The sequence below is a fragment of the Pteronotus mesoamericanus genome, unplaced genomic scaffold, assembly GCF_021234165.1.
Source record: "Pteronotus mesoamericanus isolate MK-2021 breed Mesoamerican mustached bat unplaced genomic scaffold, CSHL_Meso_final contig_68, whole genome shotgun sequence".
Taxonomy (NCBI): Eukaryota; Metazoa; Chordata; class Mammalia; order Chiroptera; family Mormoopidae; genus Pteronotus; species Pteronotus mesoamericanus.
In genome coordinates, this window is record NW_026555234.1 from 29461035 (window position 1) to 29483775 (window position 22741).

The following is a 22741-nucleotide window of genomic DNA, read 5'->3' on the forward strand; positions in this document are numbered from 1 at the left end:
TATTCAACACATATTTATGGAGTGCCTTGAATGTGTCAGACATTTTTCTAAGCAATGGAGTAAAAACATATACAACTGACGAAGCACCTTTTTCTTAAGCATAAATATGTAAGATCAGATAGTAACAAATACAACTAAGAAAAAAAACAGAGCCTGGGGATGTAGAGCATTTAGGGGAGTGAGCAGCAGCTGCAACTTTAAACATTATACTGATAAGGCTGTGTGAGAGGGAAGACTTGAAGGAAATGATAAGCAAGACACGTGAGATCTTTGGGAGAGAACATTCTGGGAGAAGACAGCGAGAGGGAAGGTTGGTGTGCTTGAGGCCAAAGCAGATGGAAGGAGAGGAAGAATTGTCTGCAGGTTAGTGAAGGACAGAGAGGTGGCAGGTGGCCAGGCCATGTATGTTCTTGGAGGCTGCTATCAATTTTTGGCTTTTATATGAAGAAATAGTGAGTGATTGGAGGACTTTGAGCAGGGGAAGGACATGGTATGCCTCACAGTTAGAAGGATCACATGTGTTTGCTGTGTTAAGAGTAACTGTTGGGATACAAAGCCAGGAGTAAGGAAACAGGCTGAGAGGTTTTGAAATCATGGAGGCAAGAGATGATGGTGGCCTGAGCCCAGATGGAAGCGGAGGCAGAGGAGGAGGTGGGACAGGGTCAGGCAGTGGACATGGTTTGAGGAAAGAGCTGGTGACATTTGCTGATGAACTTGACATGCTGTATAATAGAAGGAAGTAAGGGGGACAACACGGTTTTGTCTCAGAAGAATGGAAAGGGAGGAGCTGCCATTTACTGGGATAGTCATGCGTTGGGTTTTACACACATCACCTTTGAAAAGTCCATCAGGTGTCTAAGCAATGACGTCAGGTATGCAGCTGGATACAAAGGCTAGAAGTATGGAGTTGGGAATCATAAGTCTAGGGATGATATTTAAAGCCTCAATAGTAGAGGGGATCACCAAAAATGAACATATATGGAGAAAAGAAGTAGCGTGAGTTTAAGCTCTGAGACATTCCAGTGTTTAGTGATGAGCAAGAGGAGGACTCAGCCATGTCTTTCAGTTTCTGTTTTCACCTGGATTGTTTTCAGTCAAAGGAGGTTCCCCTCCTCAAGATGCTGATACAGCCATCAGAAATTCCCAGATTGACATTCTGTCCTGGTAACAGCCTGAGTGAAAAGATAGCATCTCTTTTGAAGATTTTGGAGTAAAGTATCAGGATTAAGGCAGAATTTTGTTCAACTATTTTATTGAATGAACATTACCAATGAATGAATTGGTCAAGCCCCCAGATCCAAATATTCCTGAGGCTGGACAAACCCCGGGACATGTCAATTATAGCAATTAAGTTGAGGCGCATGCCTGTATCTGAACCAATCACTGAGGCCAATTAACAGGTGATGCTAATTGTCCAGATTTGGGTCGGTTGTCCATCCTAAATCTGGGGGTTTGGGTTTGTCTTCACAAACCACATGGACTCAGAGTTCCCAAGGAAAATCACAACACTATTCCCAGAAACCAGGTGAACAGTTGGTGGGCATTTGGGAACAACAAATATTAAGTACCAACAGAATATAGTAGCTCCTCTTAAGAAGCTTCCAGTGTTGGAGAGACCAAGCAGTCTATAGCAAGCATAATACTGTGTGAAGGGTATGCTAGAGATACATGGGGGGAGGGGCGGGTGTGGAGCCTAAGGAAGGGGCATCTGATCTAAAGCGAATATGAGGAGGGTCTCCCAGAGGAAGACATCTAAGCTGGCAGCAGGAGCAGATGAAATCCAGCAAGGCGGGGTGGGCGCGATGAGGACAGTGTTATAAGACAGTGAACCCCCATGTGCAGTGGCTGGAAGAAGCAGGTTGTATCTGGAAGATTGAGGGCAGCCCGGGTGGCATGGAGAAAGGAGAGATCAGTCCAGAAGGGCCCCATAGCATGAAGGAATTTAAGAGTGTGTTGAACTTGGAATTCATCCTGTTGGTAGTGGGATCCCACATTCAATTTCTGCTTAACTAGCTTCCAGGCAACTTGGAGACATGGGATAGACTTTGAAGAATCTGTATGTTTGCTGGAGTAGTCAGTACTGATTTGCAACGTTTGCATCATTTCTTTACTCCTCATATGTTTCTCATCTTTTCTTCTTTCCCATTAAGGTGATGGAGCCAATGACGTTAGCATGATACAAGTGGCAGACATTGGGATAGGGATCTCTGGTCAAGAGGGCATGCAGGTGAGTGGACGTGATGCACCCAGATTCCATGAACTTGACCTGCCCATCCAAGGCAACATTCTTTGTGGTAAAATCTCTGTTGTGTTAATAGAATGAGTCTGTGTGGTTAGCTCAAGAAAGGGAGACAGGAACTTTTTCCATTTATTCATTGATTATTTACTGGGGAAGTATTAAGGTATTTTCCTGGGTAATTTTAGCTGCGTGGTTCACTTGTTCAAATTATAAAATATAGGTAATCTAGATCAAACAATATATATAATATATAATATAAAATATAAAAAATAGAGCTAATCTAGATCAAACTCTGTGTGTGTGTGTACACGTACACATATATATATTAGCCCGGAATTAACGGTGTGACTTTTGCAACTGACAAAAGGTGCTAAAGATTTGAACAAATGACCTGGAAACTCTAAAGAAAGAGGGAGAGAAGGAGCAGATAAGAGAATGGGGGAGGCGGGGGAGTCCTGTGTGCGTGCGTGGGTGCGTATGTGTCGGGTGGTGTTTAGGCACGACATTCAGATAGAAGCTTATCTGAGAGACAGCTTTCTGTGTATGGAGCAGATGTTGTCGGAGGAAGATGGGATGTGAGACTTAGGGTTTCCCAAGAATTGTAAATTACGACATCTGTACGAAAGATTAGAAATTCAAGGATCTCTTTGCCTGACACAATATACAAAGTTACATAAAATCATGACTGCAATTTAGATATTCTCCTCCTTGAAGAGAAGTGAGTGCACACTGTAATGCATAGCGTTCTTGCTAAGGGAGCTGCTTTCCAGGGAAAGCACACTTGAAATTACATCATGAATAGTAACCAAAGAGAAGTCCGATTTCATTCAGCTATGCTGGGAAGCTGAGTAGGACCCTCAAGCAGCCTGTTATGAAGGCTCTTGTAAAGGTTTTGGTTTTTTGGAGGTTTCTGTTTGTTTGCGTTTGTGGGTTTGTGGGGAGGGGGCAGTTTGTTGTTGTTTTTGTCCGCATGTAACACTTAAACCACATGTTTGACTAATCCCAGCCTGGGGGGGCGGTCAGGTTGCCATGGGGTCTGTGCTCTGACACGTTTGATCGCTCAGCGTGGCGCCCTCTTGTCATTGCCTCCACAGGCTGTGATGGCCAGTGACTTTGCCGTTTCTCAGTTTAAGCATCTCAGCAAGCTCCTCCTTGTTCACGGGCACTGGTGTTACACACGGCTTTCCAACATGATTCTCTATTTTTTCTACAAGAATGTGGTATGTAGCTCTGGAGAACTTAGCCCTTCCCACCTTTCAATCCTACTTGCTTCAGGGATGACAAGGAAGTGCCCTACACTAAGCCCCCTTCACTTGTTGATGTGTTGGGAGCAGCCAGGAACACCCCTTCTGTCTCCGTAGAAATAATCTGGGAATGTGCTATGTTTCGGCTGCTGGCTGCAAATTGCTAGGCCTGTCCATCTGCTCACATGTCCTATTCCCTGTGCATTTAAATTCAATTAACACCTGTCTGGTTCATTTAAAATCCAATTTTTGACCATCCCTACAAAGGCTGTGACAAGCGGGATTATGAAATGTTTAATACTGCCTGTCAGTAGAGAGTAAAAGGGTCTGCTTCCATTTCAGAAGATTCCAAAAAATCTGCTGTCCCCAAATTGATGTCCCTTGTGTTATATTGACGATACAGATGAAAACCCAGTATGACGCCTTAGCCTAGACCTGGCTGGCATTCACAGTGCAAGAATTCTCTAGCAAATCTATAAAATGTGCTGGTGCTTTGTAGTTATCTAATGATGAAGAAGCTTTCTTTTGATGATGTAATTCCTAAAAGGGCAAAATTTGGTTAGATGTTCTGGCTTCTAATCTTTGACATACCCCTTAAATTTCAGTTTCTTCTTTTAAAAAAATCATGTTGATCTCAGATTACTTCCTTGAACTGCCTTCTAGGTGGGGTGATAATGTAAATATGCCATGTCTTACAGACCAAATTTATTCTTAGTGCATAAATTCCTTGTGTAGCATGTCTATAGTAAACATAAATTTATATCACTCCTTTGAAATGCCATCTTTAGGCATTTCAAATAATGAGTCATGTTAGGGTATCATAGGTGTGTAATTTAGATGCATGTCTGTCTGTCAGTCAGTCAACAGGACCATTCTTTTTTCCCTCAACTACAAAGAGCTTTTTAGGAAGCTCACAGTACTTTACTAATTCGAATTAGCGCATTTAGTCAAAGTTTAATAAAACCTTGATACTTTATGAAAATGTTTCAAGTGTATATTGTCCCTGTCTGAGTGTGTGCTTCTGGGGAAAGCTGGGATTTCTCATATAAAATTCCAGGATTTAGTGGTCAATGACTTTTAAAGAGGAGCCCCTCTCCCTGGTTTGTTTTTTTAAAAAATACTTGTACATTTTTCCACTTTCTCAGAAGATTAAACCCAGGGGTTAAGAAACAGTAGTCTTAGAAAGAGAGCCGCATGCTCTGGGCGAGAGGGAGTGTTTCTTAGCAGAGAGCACAGCACCAGGGAGCAAGGGCCCCGGGACCCTCCTCCTCTATAGCCCTTGCTGGCCATCCACTCTGATGTCCAGCCAGCTTCGCTCTCCTCCTCCCCTGGCCCAAGGATGGTTATTCACCGTTGAGAAAAGGGCAGCTACCAGAGCCACTTGAGTTCCTGGGTCTTGAACAACCTTTTGATACTCATGAAGACTATGGATGCAGCAGAAAGCACATGGATCCCAACTGAGCGCCTTTTTAGGAGACGGGCATTATGCATGTCCATGGACCCTAGACTAAGAAAGTCTGCTCTAAGGATTGTAGCCGCTGTCCTAAGGTGTCCTGGTGAATCTGTGATGCCAATGATGAGCTGCATTTTAGTTTTTGGAGGGCACATTACAGGCCCTGAGCACTTTCTAACTTGATACTAAGCCCTGAGGTGGTATAATTCTTGTTTTCCAGACAAAGAAACCAAAATTGAGAGAGGCTAGGAAAATGGCCTAAAGGTAAACCACCAAAAGGGAATGTCCCCAGGCCTTGAAACAAAGCCCCTTGCAGGTCCGGTGTCCTTTCCTATGGCATGCGTGCTTGATGGCACAGAGCTTTTGCTTCTGTGCACTCAGTTTGTCTGAGACAAATACAGGAGGAAACAGTGCAGAGTATATATTCCCAGCTTCTAGCTGTCCTGCTTTTCCTGGGACTCTCCCAGTTTTGGCCGTGAAATTCCCACATCCTGGAAGCTCCTCAGTCCAAAGCAAACTGGGATGGTTGGCCACCCTGCTGGCACCATTCCATTTCATTGCTAAAAAATAATTGTGAGCCCAAAAAGCAAGAGAATGAACATGTGTTATATGCCTGCTATGTACCAGGCACTGAGCTAGGCTCTCTTTGTCTAGAACCAAAATACCTCAAGTTGAATTCTGCCTTTGACACTTGTTAGCCAGGGAAGTTCAGGCAAGTTCCTTAGCATCTCTGTGCCTCAGTGCCCTCATCTGTAAGATGGGGACAGGAATAATTCCCAAGTTGTTACGAGGAATAAATGAATTCTTTATAAAGCTCTTAGAACAGTGCTAGCACCATGTAGAAAGTGGTGGGTGTGTGTGTGTGTGTGTGTGTGTGTGTGTGTGTGTGTGTAGTTTAATAAAACATCCTCCCCCCACTAAAAAGAAAGCTGCATGGAAAGATGGATCTTCCATTTTGTAAGTTAGGAAACTGCACTGAGGTTGAGATCACACCGTTCAAAGTGGCAGCGTGCGGAGGTGTGGTCCCAGCACGCATTGCCGTCTCTAAGATGCGAATGTTCCTCTTTGTGTTCCTAGGCCTATGTGAACCTCCTTTTCTGGTACCAGTTCTTTTGTGGGTTTTCAGGAACATCCATGACTGACTACTGGGTTTTGATCTTCTTCAACCTCATTTTCACATCTGCCCCTCCCGTCATTTATGGTGTTTTGGAGAAAGATGTGTCTGCGGAGACCCTCCTGCAGTTGCCTGAACTTTACAAGAGTGGCCAGGAGTCAGAGGTATGTGCTAAAGCAAAGGTGTTTAGACCAATACACATCCATCGTCCAGGTTAGGGTATTTTTCAATCAGCCCAGCTCCAATACTGTGGTACATGCAGAAATATTTAAAACTATTTGAATTGTCCAGTTATTTCAAAAGATCTCCACTAAAACATGGCAGATGTTGTTACTCACCTTTTGATATGAACACAAGTAAAATTATAAAAGACCTTAAGTATTTATAAGAGAACAAATCCAGTGTTTGGACCTTACAGCTAACAATATCTACTATTTAGTAAACTCCACTCTGCCATGTATTATGCAAATTGCTAAACATCTCTGTCTCATTTATCTTACAAAACACTGAGAGGGAACCTGGCATTGTTCCCTTTCTAAGATGAAGCATCTGAACCTCTAAGGGGTTAAGTAATTTTTCTAAAAATGTCACAGAAAATGGCAGTCAATGAAAGAACCCATCTCAGTCTGGTTCCAAAGCCAAAGTTAAGTTCTCCAGGTTCTTCTATCATGCTAAGCAAGAGAGTGATCTTAATGGCTCCATCTCCCTAAAACCGTGCCCTACCTCCATGTTATTTTAGTCCTGTCAGTCTACCAGTGACATATCACTTACATCTGTCCCCCGCTTTCGGCCCTTCTCTTACTGCCCATATTGTCATTGCTGATTGAGTTAGCTGTCACAAAACCCTTCTTTCTAATTCATTGTTCACAAAATTAATGACCAACATTAGTATTGTACTTACGAGCACTTGTGTAATGCCTCCTATATGCCAGTCATTGTTATAAGTGCAAGATAGATGCTATCATTGTCCACATCATAGGTGAGGAAAGTCAAGCACAGGGAGTACCTTAACTAATCTGCCCACGTCCCAGAGCTAGTATATGATGCAGGTGAACCCAGGCTCCTGAGCCCATGGTGTCTACATTTAATGCTTTGTTACAGAAAGAACACTGATGCTATCTTTAGTCCTTGACCATTCCCCCAGCCCTGCCTCACATACACTGTGGTATTTAGTACCAGAAACCTAAAGTGTTCTCATAAGTGCATTGTCAGGATCGTAGGACCTGAGATAGACCAGTAGCCTAAAAGACACTTAGATGTGCACAGTGCTGAGAGGTCAGTCTAGTCAGATATTCTAGTCTTGAAAAGAAGACTCTGTTAGTCAAGACTGTATCGTTGCAAGTGACAACGAACAAGCTCAAATTGACTTATGAGAAAGAGGAATTAATTGGCTCAAATAACTGCATAATCCAGGTGTAATCGTGACAGAAAACTGTTATTCCTAATGCAACTGTAAATATCCTCATTTACAGTTATGTTATAACTCATTGGCCAAGGTAGGGTCCCATGCCTTTCCCTGTGCTTATCCCTGTGGCTGGGAAGAGTGTTTTCTCATTGACCAGGCCTGGGACATGTATCATTCCCATTAGGGCTGAACCATGTGGACAGGGTTGGGAAGAAGGGTTTCCTGAGAGGCACTGGACAGAGAGTACTGAGGCCCCCTCCCCCCAATAGGAAATCTGTGTGTTGGGCCTCAGTTGCTGTTCTTAAAACAGTGACAGATCAGCGCATGTTAGAAATTATGGGTTATGTTTAGCCTGAGTTTAAATTCTGTTACTATGATGTGTGACCTTATTAAGTTATTTAACTTACCTGCCCTTCAGTTTCTTTACTTTATAGAGATGATGTGAGGATTAAGTAAGATAATATGTGTAAAAGTTCTGGCTCCCAATGTTGTTCTATTTTAACCCCCATAATTAAACAGAAGTTTGAGGAAATCCCAAATTTAAAATGATGTGTTTATTTTCATTAGTCCAACTTTATTCCATCTTGATCTGCCTTTCCAGAATGGAGAGAAATTTAATGTCTTTGGGTTTTGTGGAGCAGCCAACCCAGAGGAGAAGTCACACATTCAGCTTTCAGGGAAGAAGAAACCTTTGTAATCCTTTAATATTATCTAATGCAGTCAGATCAAAAAACAACACAGGGTTTTCCTAAAGGAGTCCAATCTGACAAAGTTTAAGGCCCAGATGCAGGAATATACTCAGGTAGTTGATCGTAATGAAGGTTGTCCTGCACCCCAGGCCTATGTTAAATTCCATGTCCATTGGAGAAAGAGGGGTGAAGGAGGGCCCTTCAGAATGTTTATAGCTGCTGTTCTAAAAGCCCATTTATATAAGCTGAAGATTGTAGTTGGTTCTTATGCTGGGAAGGGTTGAGGTCATTGTTTCCTGGTACCCATCCTTTGTTCACATTGTTCTATCAAGCTGGCTAGTGTTATAATACATGGTAGTAGGCAGATTCCCAGAATGTGGCTATTGATAAAAGGTCACTGACTTATGTGAACATGTTAAGAAAAGAGGAGACTAGCATAGGGGTATGTGATGCCATTTTTGCCCATGGCAGACATCGCTAGTAAACCATAACACCCTATCCTTCCCGCTGGGTCTGAATGCAGCCTCGGAATCCTTCTGCCCACGCAGTACCATTCAGTCAGGGTTGGTTTCTGTTTGAAAACCTGTGTTCAATCGCTGTGACTGACTAGTGTCTCTACTTGATCTGTTTCTTTCTATAAGCTTTCAGTACAATGCGGTTTAACACATGAGAAGTTACCAAAGAGTAGTTTATTGATCTCCCAAATATTTGTTGAGAACCTGCTATATTCCAGGTACTCAAAATCATTAGGTAAACAAATAAGATTATTTTTGATGGTGATGAGAGACTTCTAAGGGTGCCGTGGCAGTAAATGATTGAGTGGGCATTACCTTTAGGCTTGTTCGGTGGGGCCTCTAGGAGAAAGTGATACTTGAGCTAGGATGTGAATGGCGAAGAACCAGTCATGTGGGAGGTTCAAGGCAAAGAATTTTTGGCAGAGAAAATAGCACAGGTGAAGACTCAAGGAAACAATGGATTTGACATGCATGAGGAATAAAGTGAAGTTTGCATAGTAGGAGCGTGGTGAGTCAGGGTAAGAATCGTAGGGGTGACCCTGGCCAGCAGGGGCTCCAGTGGGCAGATCATGCAGGACCTTAAAGGCCATGGGAAGGAACTTAGATTATGTTGGAAATGCAGTGGGGGTCGGGGGTGATTGCAGGAATAGGACAAGGTCACTTACATTAATTAGGGAGGTAGTGAGACCTGATTTATAGTTCTTAAAAGCCATCTGGCTGCCATGTAAAGGTTGGATTAGGGTAGGAGAGGTAGCAAAGAGGCCAGTAGGTGCCTATCCAGTCATCCATAGAGTTGATGGTGAATTAGAATGAAGAGAGTACTAGGGGCAAAGGGAAGTGGATGAATTTGGAGAAGTTTTAGGAACAGCATTTTCTGATCAATAGGAAATGGAAAGTTAGTAGTACTCTCCTCATTTGAGGTAGATTTAATCCAGTGATTAAAGCAATGCAAGTTAAAAGTTCCTTCAGGGATTTTTTTTCACCTGTGAATTTACCTCATTTATTATCACTCCACACTCTTCCGCCACTATTTACAAATCCCCCCAATTTTGTGAGTAAAAACTGAAGAAATAGAGTTTTCTCCCAGAGAAGCAAAAACGAGCACTGGCTCACAATGTTCCCTGACTCTGCTTGACCCATGTTAATCTTAATCCCTCCCCACTATCTGCTTCACTTTCAGGCATATTTACCTCTCACCTTCTGGATCACCTTGTTGGATGCCTTTTATCAAAGCTTGGTCTGCTTCTTTGTGCCTTACTATGTGAGTTCTTGTTCACTCAAAGGATTTGATATTAATGAATTGATGATGTTTTGTTGTACTTTGTAGTTGGTATTATATAGAATGGGTATATTAGGACAGATTGCTCATATACTCAAGTTGATTATTCTCTGGCTAAATTATACCTGCCCTCCCAAAATATATGTTAGATAATGGATTAAATTCGGAAAGAAGTGCCTAGCTGAGTCCTCCTAGGCCTCTTTTAGTCATGTAACTGCTTGATGATTTTTGTTGATGATTTAAATAAAATTCGAAGTCCACCAATATAATTAGATGAACCAAAATCAGAGAGGCAAGGCCAGAATATAAAATCTATTATCAGTTAAGAGCTGGGCTAATTCTACAGGATGACATTAAGAATATTAAATTTAAGCTCTTATAAGTGTTCTCCCCAAAATGTAAAAACATGTTTTACAGATAAAGAATGGAAGTAATGTGACTAAGCAAAAAATGTGTAAATACGACATTAAAAATTAAGGCCAACACCAAGCACAAAACAGCATGATATGTAGTTACCCATCCACACACACCTATCCCTGGAACAAAACACTAGTTTGATTGTGGATCATGTTAACAGAAGGACAGTATGAAAAATGAAAAAGATGATAGTCTCTAAGTTAACAATCTCTACTCTTTACTTCTTTATTCAAATACATGACTTGACTTTTTCCAGCTAGACCATTCTGGATATACTGCACTTCAAGAGGAATATAGATAAGGCAATCTGAAGTGTATTCAGAAAAAAATGACTAGAATTTTAAAACATCAGAAAATTGTGTCATATGAGAAATAATTTAAGGAGTTGAAAACATACATGTATAAGGGGAGAGGATATTTACTTAGCAGAGATATAAACTCAGGTTATCCACAGTAGCTGTTTCAGAGGTTTGCAGCTCTGTTAAAGGGAACATGTTTGATATTTCTCTACACCTTAAAGAGTAGAAGAGTAAAAGTTACCAGGAAGATGAATTATGATTCAGAATAAAGAGAAATTCCAGCTGAAAAGTTCACAGATTAGATGGCCTGAGAGAGGGTTGGCCGCTCTTTTGTAGAAATGTTCAAGTTTATCCTAAATGACCACATATTAGGAACATTGTAAAAGGGTCTCCGTGCTCAGCTGAGCTGCAGAATAAAGTGATGATGCTCACAACACTGAGTGTGCACAGCTCTCCAAGATCACCACCTGTTGTCCTCTCTTTGTAGACCTACCAGGGCTCAGACATTGACATCTTCACGTTTGGAAACCCCCTGAACACAGTTGCTCTGTTCATCATTCTCCTTCACCTGGTCATTGAAAGCAAGAGTTTGGTGAGTGGATTTCCTGTTTCCGCGGGAGCCTGAAACTCTCTGGGCCTGGGGAGATGTCTTCTATGAGGAGTGACCCTGTTAAGCCCTTCATGCCTAGAAGACCAGTGGTAATGAGAGGTGTGATTACCCATGGAAGAAAGGTGATCCATGGCTCGTCGGTTGTTGATCGTTGATGCCATGATGCTGAGGTTGATGTGCAGCCAGCGAAAGTGGGAAGCACCTGCCTGGTGCCCTTGGTGGTGTCCATGGTGGATGGTCCAGGGAGGGGCGAGACAGGCTGGAGGAACAATGGCCAGCTTTCTTCAAGCCCAAGCTGATGCCTTTCAACCAAAATAAAAAGATGTTAGGCCACATTTCTGGTGTACTCACTTTAGTTAGTAAGGGATGATTTTACGCTTTTCTCATTATATAAAATCAATATCTTTTTCTCCCTCTGGAATTTCTACCATTCACTTAAATCTAGGTCTTTCTGAACTTCGTTGCTGATTGAATGATAAAGTTAAGTCTTTTCATCAAAATGATTGCAGGGTGGCTCTCTGCTGGAGAGCTAATGTGTGGGATTCAGATAATGAGAGCTTTACTGCTCTCCTCCCTTTACAGATGGAGCACATCCCGTGCACCTCTGGAGAATAAACTATCTCTGTGATTATTTATGTGACTCACTCATTTCCACTGGCATCGTCTCTGCCATAGTCAAAGCCATTGTCATCTCTTCCTGCACTGTTGCTACAGCCTCTTCAGTCTTCCCACCTTTGCAAACCCGTGGCTTCTCTAGCCTTTCTCTACAAAACAACCAGAATCACCCTTTTGAGACATAAAGCATATCTTTTTGCTCTGCTTTGGATAAAAACCTTAAGTGGTTTCCCAGTGCATTTGTAATACCATATAAAAGCCCTAAGATGGCCTATAAACTTCATACAGTGATGCCTCTACTTCTGTCTCAAACTTCATTTCCACTTATCCATGGGCTGGAACCGCACTCTTATTTTCTCAGATACACTGAGCTCCTGACCACGTCAGAGCCTTAGCATTTACCGTGTCTTCTGATGGGAGTACTCCGTATTCCCTCTTGGACCCCTAGCAAAAATGCAGCTCCTCCCATGAGCCTTTCTTTAACCATCCTGTGTTCTCTTATCATCCTCTTGTTCTGTTCATAGCTCTAATAGTAATTTATTCGCTTCATTATGTGATTATCTGGTTGATGTTTCTCTTCTGCATTACGTTATCATCTGTTTGAGGACAGGGGTCATGTTTATTTTGTTCACCACTGTATACCATTATCAGTGACAAGACTGGCACATAGTACGTGTCCCCCAAAATACTCAAATAGATAAATGAATGATTGAATGACTAACCAGTTTGTGGTCTGTTTACCGTCCTGATATTGATACATTTCAACCAGGAAATGGCTGAATGAAGATGTAATTTAAAGTGTTACGTGAGCTATTATTATAAAGTTATTTATAATGATTTCTAAAGTGGAGCTGAGTGTTTTTGAAATCCTTTCTCTTGCTTATAACCTGCTTACAAGCCTAACGTGTAATACAAAGTTGACATCTGCACATACCAGATGAGGAGAATAAAGGGGATTCTAGAACTAAAATATCTGGCATTGTTTTATCTATTTAAGTTCATTGTTAAGCAACTGTGTAGTTGCTTTTGGTTACTGCCTAAGGAAGTGTCATAAATTCCAACATTTATGAGTATCCTGAAGGATCTAACACGTAAAGTGTGTCAGTTTGAGTTCACTGGTAATAAGCAACAGCAATCTGTTCCGGGTAACAGAGCAAATAGGAAAGTTATTAAAAATACACTGAAGAGCCACAGGAAAACAAAACAAAACAAAAACCTCCCAAGGAACCAGAGTGGTCCCGGAGATCCAGGGAATAGGCTGGTCAGGGTGGTTCTCTGTTCTAATTGGCTTCAGTCGTTTTCTTTCTGCTCTTGCCTCATTGTGGTCCAAGTTTAGTCCGTGGTGACGGAATTATATTCCCTTAGCTCCAGCTGTAGGCTTTGGCCAGAGGAGGAATATCTTGCCAAGACTGTGCACAATGCCTGGTGTCCTCATCAGGACGGGAAGCGAAAGCTAAGTGCCAAGGAAAACAGCGGCTGCTATAGAAAGGATGCGTCATTAAAGAATTGCTTTTCATGCCAGGGAGAAGTAATAGTTTAATGATTGTTCCCCCCTGGCATAAGAATCAACTGTTTCCCATGCTCAGGGCCTCAGGAGGTGCCTTGTCAGTAAGAGTCAGCCACGCTGAGACAGTGAATCGGTTTCCCTTCACCGCTTGCTCACCGTCTCGTCGCCTCCTCCCTGTTGGTTTTTACCCCGTTTCCCATGACTTTATCTTCCTTACATCAATTTGCTCTAATGTGTCAACTCCATCAAGGCACTGTCTCACTTGCCAAAGCACATCAAGCAATGGGATCAGTGGAAAAGAAAGCCATTTGAGAAAGACAGAAAATGACATCATTGTTTCAGAGGCACGATGATCTTAGGGATTTAGCACATTTCCTAAGCAGTTCATGCGTTCTCCCCTCACAGAAGAGCAGTCTTTGCGACTGTTGTGAAGACATAAGTCATGGAGAAATACTTTGCAAGGTTAAGAGTGAAGGAGAAAATTGGCTCTCGTGTGAAAAGTACAGTGGTGGAAAGTAAAAAAGATTAATAAAAGCAGTGCTTCCCCCAAAAGCATAACATATAGCACCAAAGTGTACAGTGTGATTTAGGCAATAGTGTGTGTCCCCTGCACTAACGCTGAATGCTACATAATGTGAAGGTGATTTTTCTCTCCATACTTAAGATTTTATCAAGGAGGAAGTTTGTCGGGGGCTATTATGTTTTATCACAACAATTTTTGCTCATTTCCCTTTGTAACAAAAACAGACCAGACTCAGCACTATTATGACAGGTAATGCTGATGGTACATTTAAGGGAGCCATCTACTTGTTTTTCCTAAATAAAGTTAATTAAATAATGAGCCATGTTAGAGAAAAATATTAAGAAAAACAATATTGCAGGCCATCCATGAATATGAAGGTGGCTAGGTTATGCTGTGTTCCACAGAGACTTATTTCTTATATATATAAAGTTAACCGAGGTTCTAGACAGCACCAGGACGATGGCCCGAGAGGTCTCAAAGGCCCAGGCTGAGTCTTGTAGCTCTACACCCAGAATCATCCCCAAGGGGAGCTTCTTAGTCAACCCGGAAGGGAAGGAGCACAGAAAACTGCACACCAGCTCTTCGTGCTTCTAACCTGAAAGTTGTGCATATTCCTTCCACTTACATTTTAGTGGCTAAAGTGAGACATGTGGCCATGCTTCTTTTCAAGGGAATGGGAGAAATGTAATCCTCCCAAATGCTTATTTGCGGAAAAGAATGAGAATAGTAGTGAGCACCAGTAATATCTACCACAATGTAAGGGATAAAGTTTGCAGTTCACTGGGTTAAGTTATTTCATTAATGAAAAAAACAGACTAATGAATGGGTGAGACAAAGTGAAAAAAAAAAAATGAAAGAAACCAAACACCTCATGGTTCACAATGCAGGATTAACTAGTCATCAGAATTACCTTTTGTCATTTAGTTTTACGGAATTTAAGCAGAAATATGCGCCATTCATGAAAGATGCTGTTGTCTTAGTTGTTCGGTACTTTTGTGTTTTGTTCTTTATGGTTTCTCTCTTCATTCACCCACTGCTTAGACATGGGGTCTCTACAACGCAGCTACAACACCCTATGAGTGAAGGTGCTCATTTCCCCTGTGCTTTTTGTCTTGCAGACTTGGATCCACATGCTGGTCATCGTTGGTAGCATCTTGACCTATTTTGTCTTTGCCTTGGCTTTTGGAGCCACGTGTGTAACTTGCAACCCACCCGCCAACCCCTACTGGATTATGCAGGAGCACATGCTGGATCCGGTGTTCTACTTAGTTTGTGTCCTCACCACCTTTGTTGCCCTTCTGCCCAGGTACCGTGTTTGCTTTATCATCAAGTGAATAAGTGAAATCACAGGCTTAGAGCTCTCCAAGCAGCTACTAAGAATGGATGACAGACCATCCAGTTTAGTAGCCCAGGGATAGGGCAGCTTTGTTTGGATAAAGGTTATCCAAGGACCTAGATCCTTTCCTCCCTTTTTGTTCTGTGTAGTGCTGCCCTCATCTGCATGATTGAAGATGACTCACCATTAGCACAGCGGTGCCCCTGCCTTCCACCCCTACCTGTCAAGGGAGAAAGAACACAGAGGATCAGGTTCATATTCTCTTGTCTCTCCCCTCCCCTCCTCCACCTTTCCGTCCCCCTCCCTCCTTCTCTCCTCCCCTCCTCCACCTCTTCCTCCCTCCTTCTTTCCTCCTCTCCTCTTTCTTCCCCCTCCTCTTCTTTCTCAAAACATAACCCAGAAGTTACACACATCATTATTCATATCCTACTAACTATAACCTTGGTATGTAGACTCCAAGTGGCTGCAATCTGGGGACTTCTAAAAGGAAGGAGGAGGCAAATGGACCCCGAGAGACAAGTAGCAGCCCACTGCAATCTGTAAACCCTTGAAACTATACAACTTCCCTCCCTTATCTGATTCTAGTTACCCTTCCCATTTTAGTTTAACTGATTTCTAATAAGGCATGGGATGGAATTAGCTAAGAAGTATGCATGGGTTTTTAATCTATAGATTCTTTAAACACTTGTTAGAACTCTTCCTCTTTATAGTTTTATAGAATCTATCTGTTTAGCTGAAAACATTATAGCAAATAGTTGTTCAACATTTTTAAAGATGATATGAAAGTCAAAATGGTGATTTCATATTATTCTCTAACAGGGTTGACAAACTGGCTCACAGGCCTAACCTGGCCTGCTACTTTTGCAAATAAAGTCTTATTGGAACACAGCAATACTGATTATTATGTGTGGCCATTAAAGGTTAAATGGCCATAAACCTTTGTTGTTAATGGACATCCCTTCTAAAAAGGCACAAGAAAAACCCACCTGAGTCATTCTCTGGTGGTTATAGTTGCATACTTAACAATATCTCTTAACCTGAGGGGCTTCTTTAGTGTTTACTGTTGTTACCAGCTTTCAGATTACGGACACAGAAGACAGTATTGTAGAATTCATGAAGAAACAATTACTTTAAAGTTATAGCCTTCCATGTTCCTTTAAGAGTATTAACTGTACAATTCCATCTAATAGTCACAAAAATGACCCCCTAAAACAAGGGCCAGCACCCGGGCCACAGACCAGCACCAACTGATGGCCTGTTAGAAACTGGGCTGCACAGAGGTGGGTGAGCGGCAGGAGAGCGAGCTTTGCTTACCGCCTGAGCTCCATCTCCAGTCTCCCTCCACCCCCACCCTCCGCCCCATCTGTGTGAAAATTGTCTTCCATAAAACCAGTCCCTGGTCCAAAAAGGTTGGGGACCACTTCCCTAAAAGATATCCATGCCCTAATCCTTGGAACCTTGGACTGTTACCTTATTAGCAAAATAGGTCTTTGCAAATGTGCTAAGTTAAGGATCTTGAGACAGGGAGAATATCCTGTATTACTTGTATGGGCCCTAAATGCCATCAAAGGTGTCCTTATAAGAGAGAGGCAGAGGGAGATTTGACACAAACAGAAGAGGAGAAGGCACTGTGACTAAGGAGGCAGAGTTTCCTCAGTCAAAAAGCAAGGAATGCTTACAGCCGACCAGGAGCTAGAAGAAGCAAGGTATGGATTCTATAGAGGGAGCATAGGCCTTCCAGAACCTTGATTTTGGCCCAGGGAAACTGCTTTCAGAATCCCTGGTCTCCAGAACTATGAGAGAATTAAATTTTGTTGTTCTAAGCCATTAAGTTTGTGGTCAGTTGTTACAGCAGCCATAGGACACACATACAGGCTTTGGTACCAGGAAGATGGGTGCCGCTGTGGAACAAATACCCAAAAACATGGAAGTAGCTTGGAAACTGGGTGATGGGCAGAGACTGGAAGAATTTTGAGGCACCTCATAGAGAAATACTGGACTTCCTTAAACAGACTCTAGGTAGAAATACGGACTTTAAAATTCTTGCTGATGAGGATTCAGAAGAAAGTGAGAAGCATGGGAGAGAAAGCCTATTTCATCTTAGAAAATACATATATTATCATAAAGAGAACATTGCTGGAAATGTGAAAGTTAAAGGCACTGCTGGTGAGGATGCAAAATGAAATTAGGAACATGTTATTAGAAATTTGAGGTTAAGTGGATCTTGGCAATAAAGGGGCAGAAAATGTAGCTGAAAAGCGCTACTGTTGTAAGGAAAGCAGCATTTGTAAATGATGAACTTTGATATTTAGCTGAGATTTCCAGGCAAAATGTTGAAGGTCTGGCCTGGTTTCTTGTTGTTGTTCATGGTAAATTGTAAGAAGAAAGAGATTATGGAAGAACTATTAGGTCAAAAGGAATGAGGTTTAGAAAATCCTCAGACTCTCCAGATTTTAAAAGTTACTAAAATCCAGAGATTGATTGTGAGGAGTATGCTCGAGAAAGGCCAAGAGCATGTGACCTTTTGCTAGTGCTTGAGATTAGGAGTGTGACGCATGGATCTCTTCTACCATCTCTACAGCCATCAAGACAGGACATGGGATTATACAGGACAGACCCGTGGAAGACCCTCTTAACTAATGGCATAAATCCCCATGACATACATTGGTGATCTACAAGGTTTTTGAGAATGGTGTGACAGCAGAAACATTGCCAGCTGAAGCTTGTGACAAGTTTGTAGCGATTTGTTACAGTAGCCATAGGACATTAATAGCTAACATTTTTTGGACACTCGCTGCGTGCCAGCACTCTGTCTGCTTTACATGTACTTATTTGACCTAACATCATGCCTATGATGCAGCATTGTTGGTGTCTCTGCTATTGCAGACTTTTGCTTTATTTATTTAACAGGCATTCATAAGGAACTCATAATTTCTTAAGTGCTTTACAAATATTAATTTATTTAATGTTGTTGTCATCGCCATTCCGTATTTAGCTTATCCTCCTCCTTTAGCTCAAGGAGGCACTTGGCCACCAGACACATTTACTATTTCTAATTGGCAGTTTTTGTGTCCCATGATGCATTTGAGGTGAATGTAATTCCATGATGCTTTTTGTAACCTAGGTTTACATACCGAGTTCTTCAGGGATCCCTGTTTCCATCTCCACTTCTGAGGGCTCAGCACTTTGACAGACTGACTCCGGAGGAGAGGATTGAAGCCTTTAAGAAGTGGAAAGGAACTAGAAAGATGGCTCATGTGACACCTAAGTATGCTGACCACTCAGCAGCCAAGTCAGAGGGAAGATCCACATGTGGCCCCGCTGTCTTTGGAATGATGTCAGCACCATCTTGTGCTGGTGAGCCAGGAAACTCATCTGTCTGTGAAACTGTGTTAGACTCGGGCTATTCTGAAACTAAGACCTCAGGGATGGCTGAACCCTCAAAGGGTTAAGAAAGCAGGATACATTCTTTGGAGCTGCAAGTATCCCTTCAACTTTGGAAGAGGGAATTTGAAGAGGCACCTCTACCAAGCAAGAATGACTTGGACCTTTTCTTCAGGGTCATGAACATTTTACTTGCTTGAAAAAGCCAATGTGATGTCCTTTAGTGTATGTTTTACATTTGACCTGGACTGAGTTTAGGTAGGTAAAATATTTAATTCAGAGTCAAGTGCTTTTATGAAACATTTTGGTGTTGTAAAAGCATTTTAATGGTCTTAGACATATAAATGTTTTCAAGGAGATTCTTTTGAGATATACTTATTTTGCTGAGAGATCTCAGATTCCAGAGAAATGTTTGGAATGAGCAGACTCCAATCCGATTTTTTTAATTAAGAAAAAAAGCAAAGTATTTTTAGATTGATTAGGTAGAATTCCAAGAGTTCTACATGGGAAAAAAAATGTTATAAATGATTAATTTCCAGAGGAAAGAATTCCAAAGCCTTTTAAACAACAATGTACCTAAAATAGGATAACAGTGATACTATTTAAAATATAGTTAGTTATTATGAATAGTATTTTATTTCCTAAGAGAAGATGCCTTTGGGCTTCTGGCTGAAGATGCTAGGCATACCGCTCTGCTCATCTCAGTGTTCCCCTGCGCTGGGAAGGGGCCGGGGGAGGCCAGGGTCTATCAGGCAATGGAAGCCAGCTTCAGTCGAAGGAAGACCTCTCTTGAGGTCTCCCTGTGTGCAGATGGTAATTGGGAAACAAAAGCCATGGGTGAGAAAGGCAGAAGCAGCTGAGCCCATGGCCCATTTGGCAATTTCCTGTATTCTCACATTGACAATACTGATCAGAATGAGACAATCAGTTTCAAAACACTTCAAGAGACCACTTGAGGATTCATAATCCCTGCAATACCATACAACTTTTCAGGTGTTGTAACTTTTCAAAATGAGGTATGAATTGACACTAACACAGGTGGTTCTCAGAAGGATTCCATGAGGTTCTTAGAAAAATTTGTTTATTAACACATTTTAGAACAGGCATATCTATAGCAGGTTAACTGCTGTTGCAGATCATGTATACTGGTTTTAGTTGGAAAAAGAAATAGTTTATCCCAAGTAAGGCCAGCTGTTATTATAAGACTGTGTATTCTCGTTAAGTTCTTTTAAAACTGTATCTGTTCATTTGAAAGTTGTCAGCCGCCAGTCACCTGGAATTTCCTTCATGAAATCTCCTTGCTATTGCTCTGTTTCTATGTCAACATTGTCTTAATGGCAATTAAACTAGAAATATTACTCTCAGGGCTTTATCTTCTCCCTGCTGCCTACTGTCCTGGCCTGATGTTTTTGGAGCCTTCAGATATTATTGCAAATCGTCTTTTATATAGACTTTCCAGAACATGCAAAATGTCACATAGCTAATGGAAGTTGCTCTCTGCTTCCTTATAGTTCTTTTTTTTAATAAACTGTTTAATAAATCATGTGTACTGAAAAACTGTCATCACTCCTCTAGATACTCGCTGAATCCAACTGTTCAGTGATTCCTGAACTTAAAGGGAAAATTCCAAAGTACACCTTATACCAGAATATTGTTTGGGCTTTTCCAGTATCAAAAAAATAAGTGATGTGACTTCCTCTGTTATCCTCATTGTAGCTGGCATTCACTTCCTGAGATCATCATCCTCTGATAAGTAAACATGTAGAGATATTTTTACTCATAAATAAAAGGTTAGAATCTAAGGATAAAAAGAATGAGCCATAAAGACCATGAAAAACTATCAAGCACCTGTACTCACGAGTAGATGAAACTCGTGAGTGTTCGTGTTATGGGGCCACGATTCCGGAACCCTGAGACCGCTGAAAACTGAATTTTTTTTTTATAAATTGGGCAAAAACTCAATGCCCTGAACAGAAGGCAGGCTATTATTACACTTAAAATAATTTTCATGTATTTGCTACAAAAATTGTATTGCAGGATCTTAAAGTGTATTTTTTAAATTTTGAAATATTCTGGGTTCTTTTTTAAAAAAATTCATTTATTTAGGGAAAGAGGGAAAGGGAGGGAGGAGAGAAACATCAGTATGTGGTTGCCTCTCGCAGGCCCCCAACCAAGGACCTGGCCCGCAACCCAGGCCTGTTCCCTGACGGGGGATCAATTAGTAACCTTCGATTTTTGAGACACTGCCCAACCTACTGAGCCACACCATTCAGGCAAATTCTGGTTTCTTAAACACATCTGACCCTCAGGTGAAGAAAAACTGGGATCTGTATTAAGTCTTACATGGTCTCATTTACAAATAAGTAACTCCTACACAAGTTACCCAAGCTGATGTGAACTGTTACATTTTGGTTTTCAGCATATTTCACTGAATTTTAAGAAACTTACAGTATGATAACAATGCTCCTGGTAGCCAAGAAAAAGTGATTAATATACATTTTGGGATGTAAATTTACCCCAAAAGACTTACGAAAGAATTGGATGCCCTGACCTGTGTGGCTCGGTTGGAGTATCATCCTGTAGACCAGAAGGTCCTGGGTTTCATTCTCAGTCAGCGCACGAACCCAGCTTGCATGCAATCCCTGATTGGGACGCATACAAGATGGCAGCAAATCGGTGTTCCTCTCTCACATCCATGTCTCTCTCTCTCTACCCCTTCCTCTTTTTCTAAAATGCAATGAAAAAATGTCCTCAGGTAAAGATTTTTAAAAAATAATAAATACAAAAGAAAAGAGGGAATCAAGATGGCAGAGTGAGTGAAAGTCACACTGACCTCCCCCCAGGACCAACCTGGAATTGCAACTAAATTGTGGAGAAATCACCTGGAACAAACAACTGATCAATAGTGAGAGAGGAGCCTTGTTACCTCGGAGACAGAAGAATTGGCTTTAGTGCAATCTAATTGATAAGGAGTGAGGCAGAGACTCGAGAAGGTGGGCAGGGTGCCCACGGGCGGCAGCACCAGAAGGATATTGAAACGGCCACTGAGATCCCCCTGAGAAGAGCAGGATCTAAACCAAAAACAGGGATCTCTACAGCACCAAGGCCAAAAAGTACACAGAAAACAGCCAGCTGCAAAAAGCGGCAGGGTTGCTCTCTGCCAGAGACAGATGGCTGGAGACGCAAAGAACAGTTTAAAGGGCCAACGCATAAATTTTTATTTGCAGCCACTTATCCTGGTCTCCAGCAAAGGGTGGGGCAGAGAGGGCTAGAGACACCTGAGTAGAGACTGGGAAAGGAGGCTTTGGGGAGAGAACTGAGAGATTAGCTGGCGGCATCTCGGTGCTGACTCACCCCCCCATGCGGCAGCAGCCATCTTGCTCAGGCAGACCACTCCCCTGAGTGGCATCCATGTGAGAGGACACAATAGCCCCACCCCCAGGCAGGATTCTGCCCCACCCTGTGCTGTCTAAGCCATCTGCTGAATGCAGAGTGGCAGCCACAGATAGTAGATCCCTGGCTGAAGAGAGCACAGAGAATTCTGGAGACACTTGAAGAGAGACTGGGGATGGAGGCTTTGGGGAGAGAATGGAGAGAGTAGCTGGAGGGATCCCAGTTGCTGACTACTCCCCCATACGGCAGCAGCGTCAGAGGACCCAACCCCGCCCCCAGGAGGGACTCTGTCCCGCCCTGAGCTGTCTAAGGCGCCTTGTTGAGTGCAGAGTGACTGGATTAACAGCTGAAGGAGACAGTCAAGACAGTAGATTCCTGGAAAAGTCAAACAGACTGCCTAAGGTCAGACAGGGACGACATCTCACATCATCAGAGGCAGATCCAGAAAGTAAAAACAGCGGTCTCCTACCATAGAAGTTCACACCACAAAGTCAGGAAATAAACAGATCAACTTAAGAAGCAGAAGCAAAAAGAAGTCTCACAAATAATGGGAAGACAAAGAAATACCTGCCACTCAAAGGGAAAGGAGGAAACCCCAGAAAGGAACTAAATGAAATAGGGGCAAGTAAACTGTCAGATATTGAGTTCCAAACAACAGTTCTAAGGAAGCTCAATAAGCTCAGTAAGCTCAGAGAGAATTACAAAAACTACAGAGAAAC

The 22741-nt window shown here is 42.1% G+C and overlaps 1 protein-coding gene across 3 annotated transcripts in view; it reads left to right on the forward strand.

Moving 5' to 3' along the window:
• Positions 1-20190, forward strand: part of ATP10D (ATPase phospholipid transporting 10D (putative)) — an 87604-nt gene extending 67414 nt beyond the window's left edge. For 2 of the 3 annotated variants that reach the window (XM_054582138.1, XM_054582137.1), the window contains 7 exons: positions 2151-2227; positions 3334-3459; positions 6014-6214; positions 9840-9920; positions 11142-11246; positions 15028-15215; positions 18370-20190. In XM_054582138.1, coding sequence (XP_054438113.1) covers positions 2151-2227; positions 3334-3459; positions 6014-6214; positions 9840-9920; positions 11142-11246; positions 15028-15215; positions 18370-18697 — 1106 coding nt within the window. In that variant the 3' untranslated portion in view covers positions 18698-20190. Of the gene's footprint in view, positions 1-2150; positions 2228-3333; positions 3460-6013; positions 6215-9839; positions 9921-11141; positions 11247-15027; positions 15216-17826; positions 17978-18369 lie in introns of all 3 variants that reach the window. The other variant, XR_008529879.1, reaches the window with a different exon arrangement.
• Positions 20191-22741: the final 2551 nt, after the last annotated feature.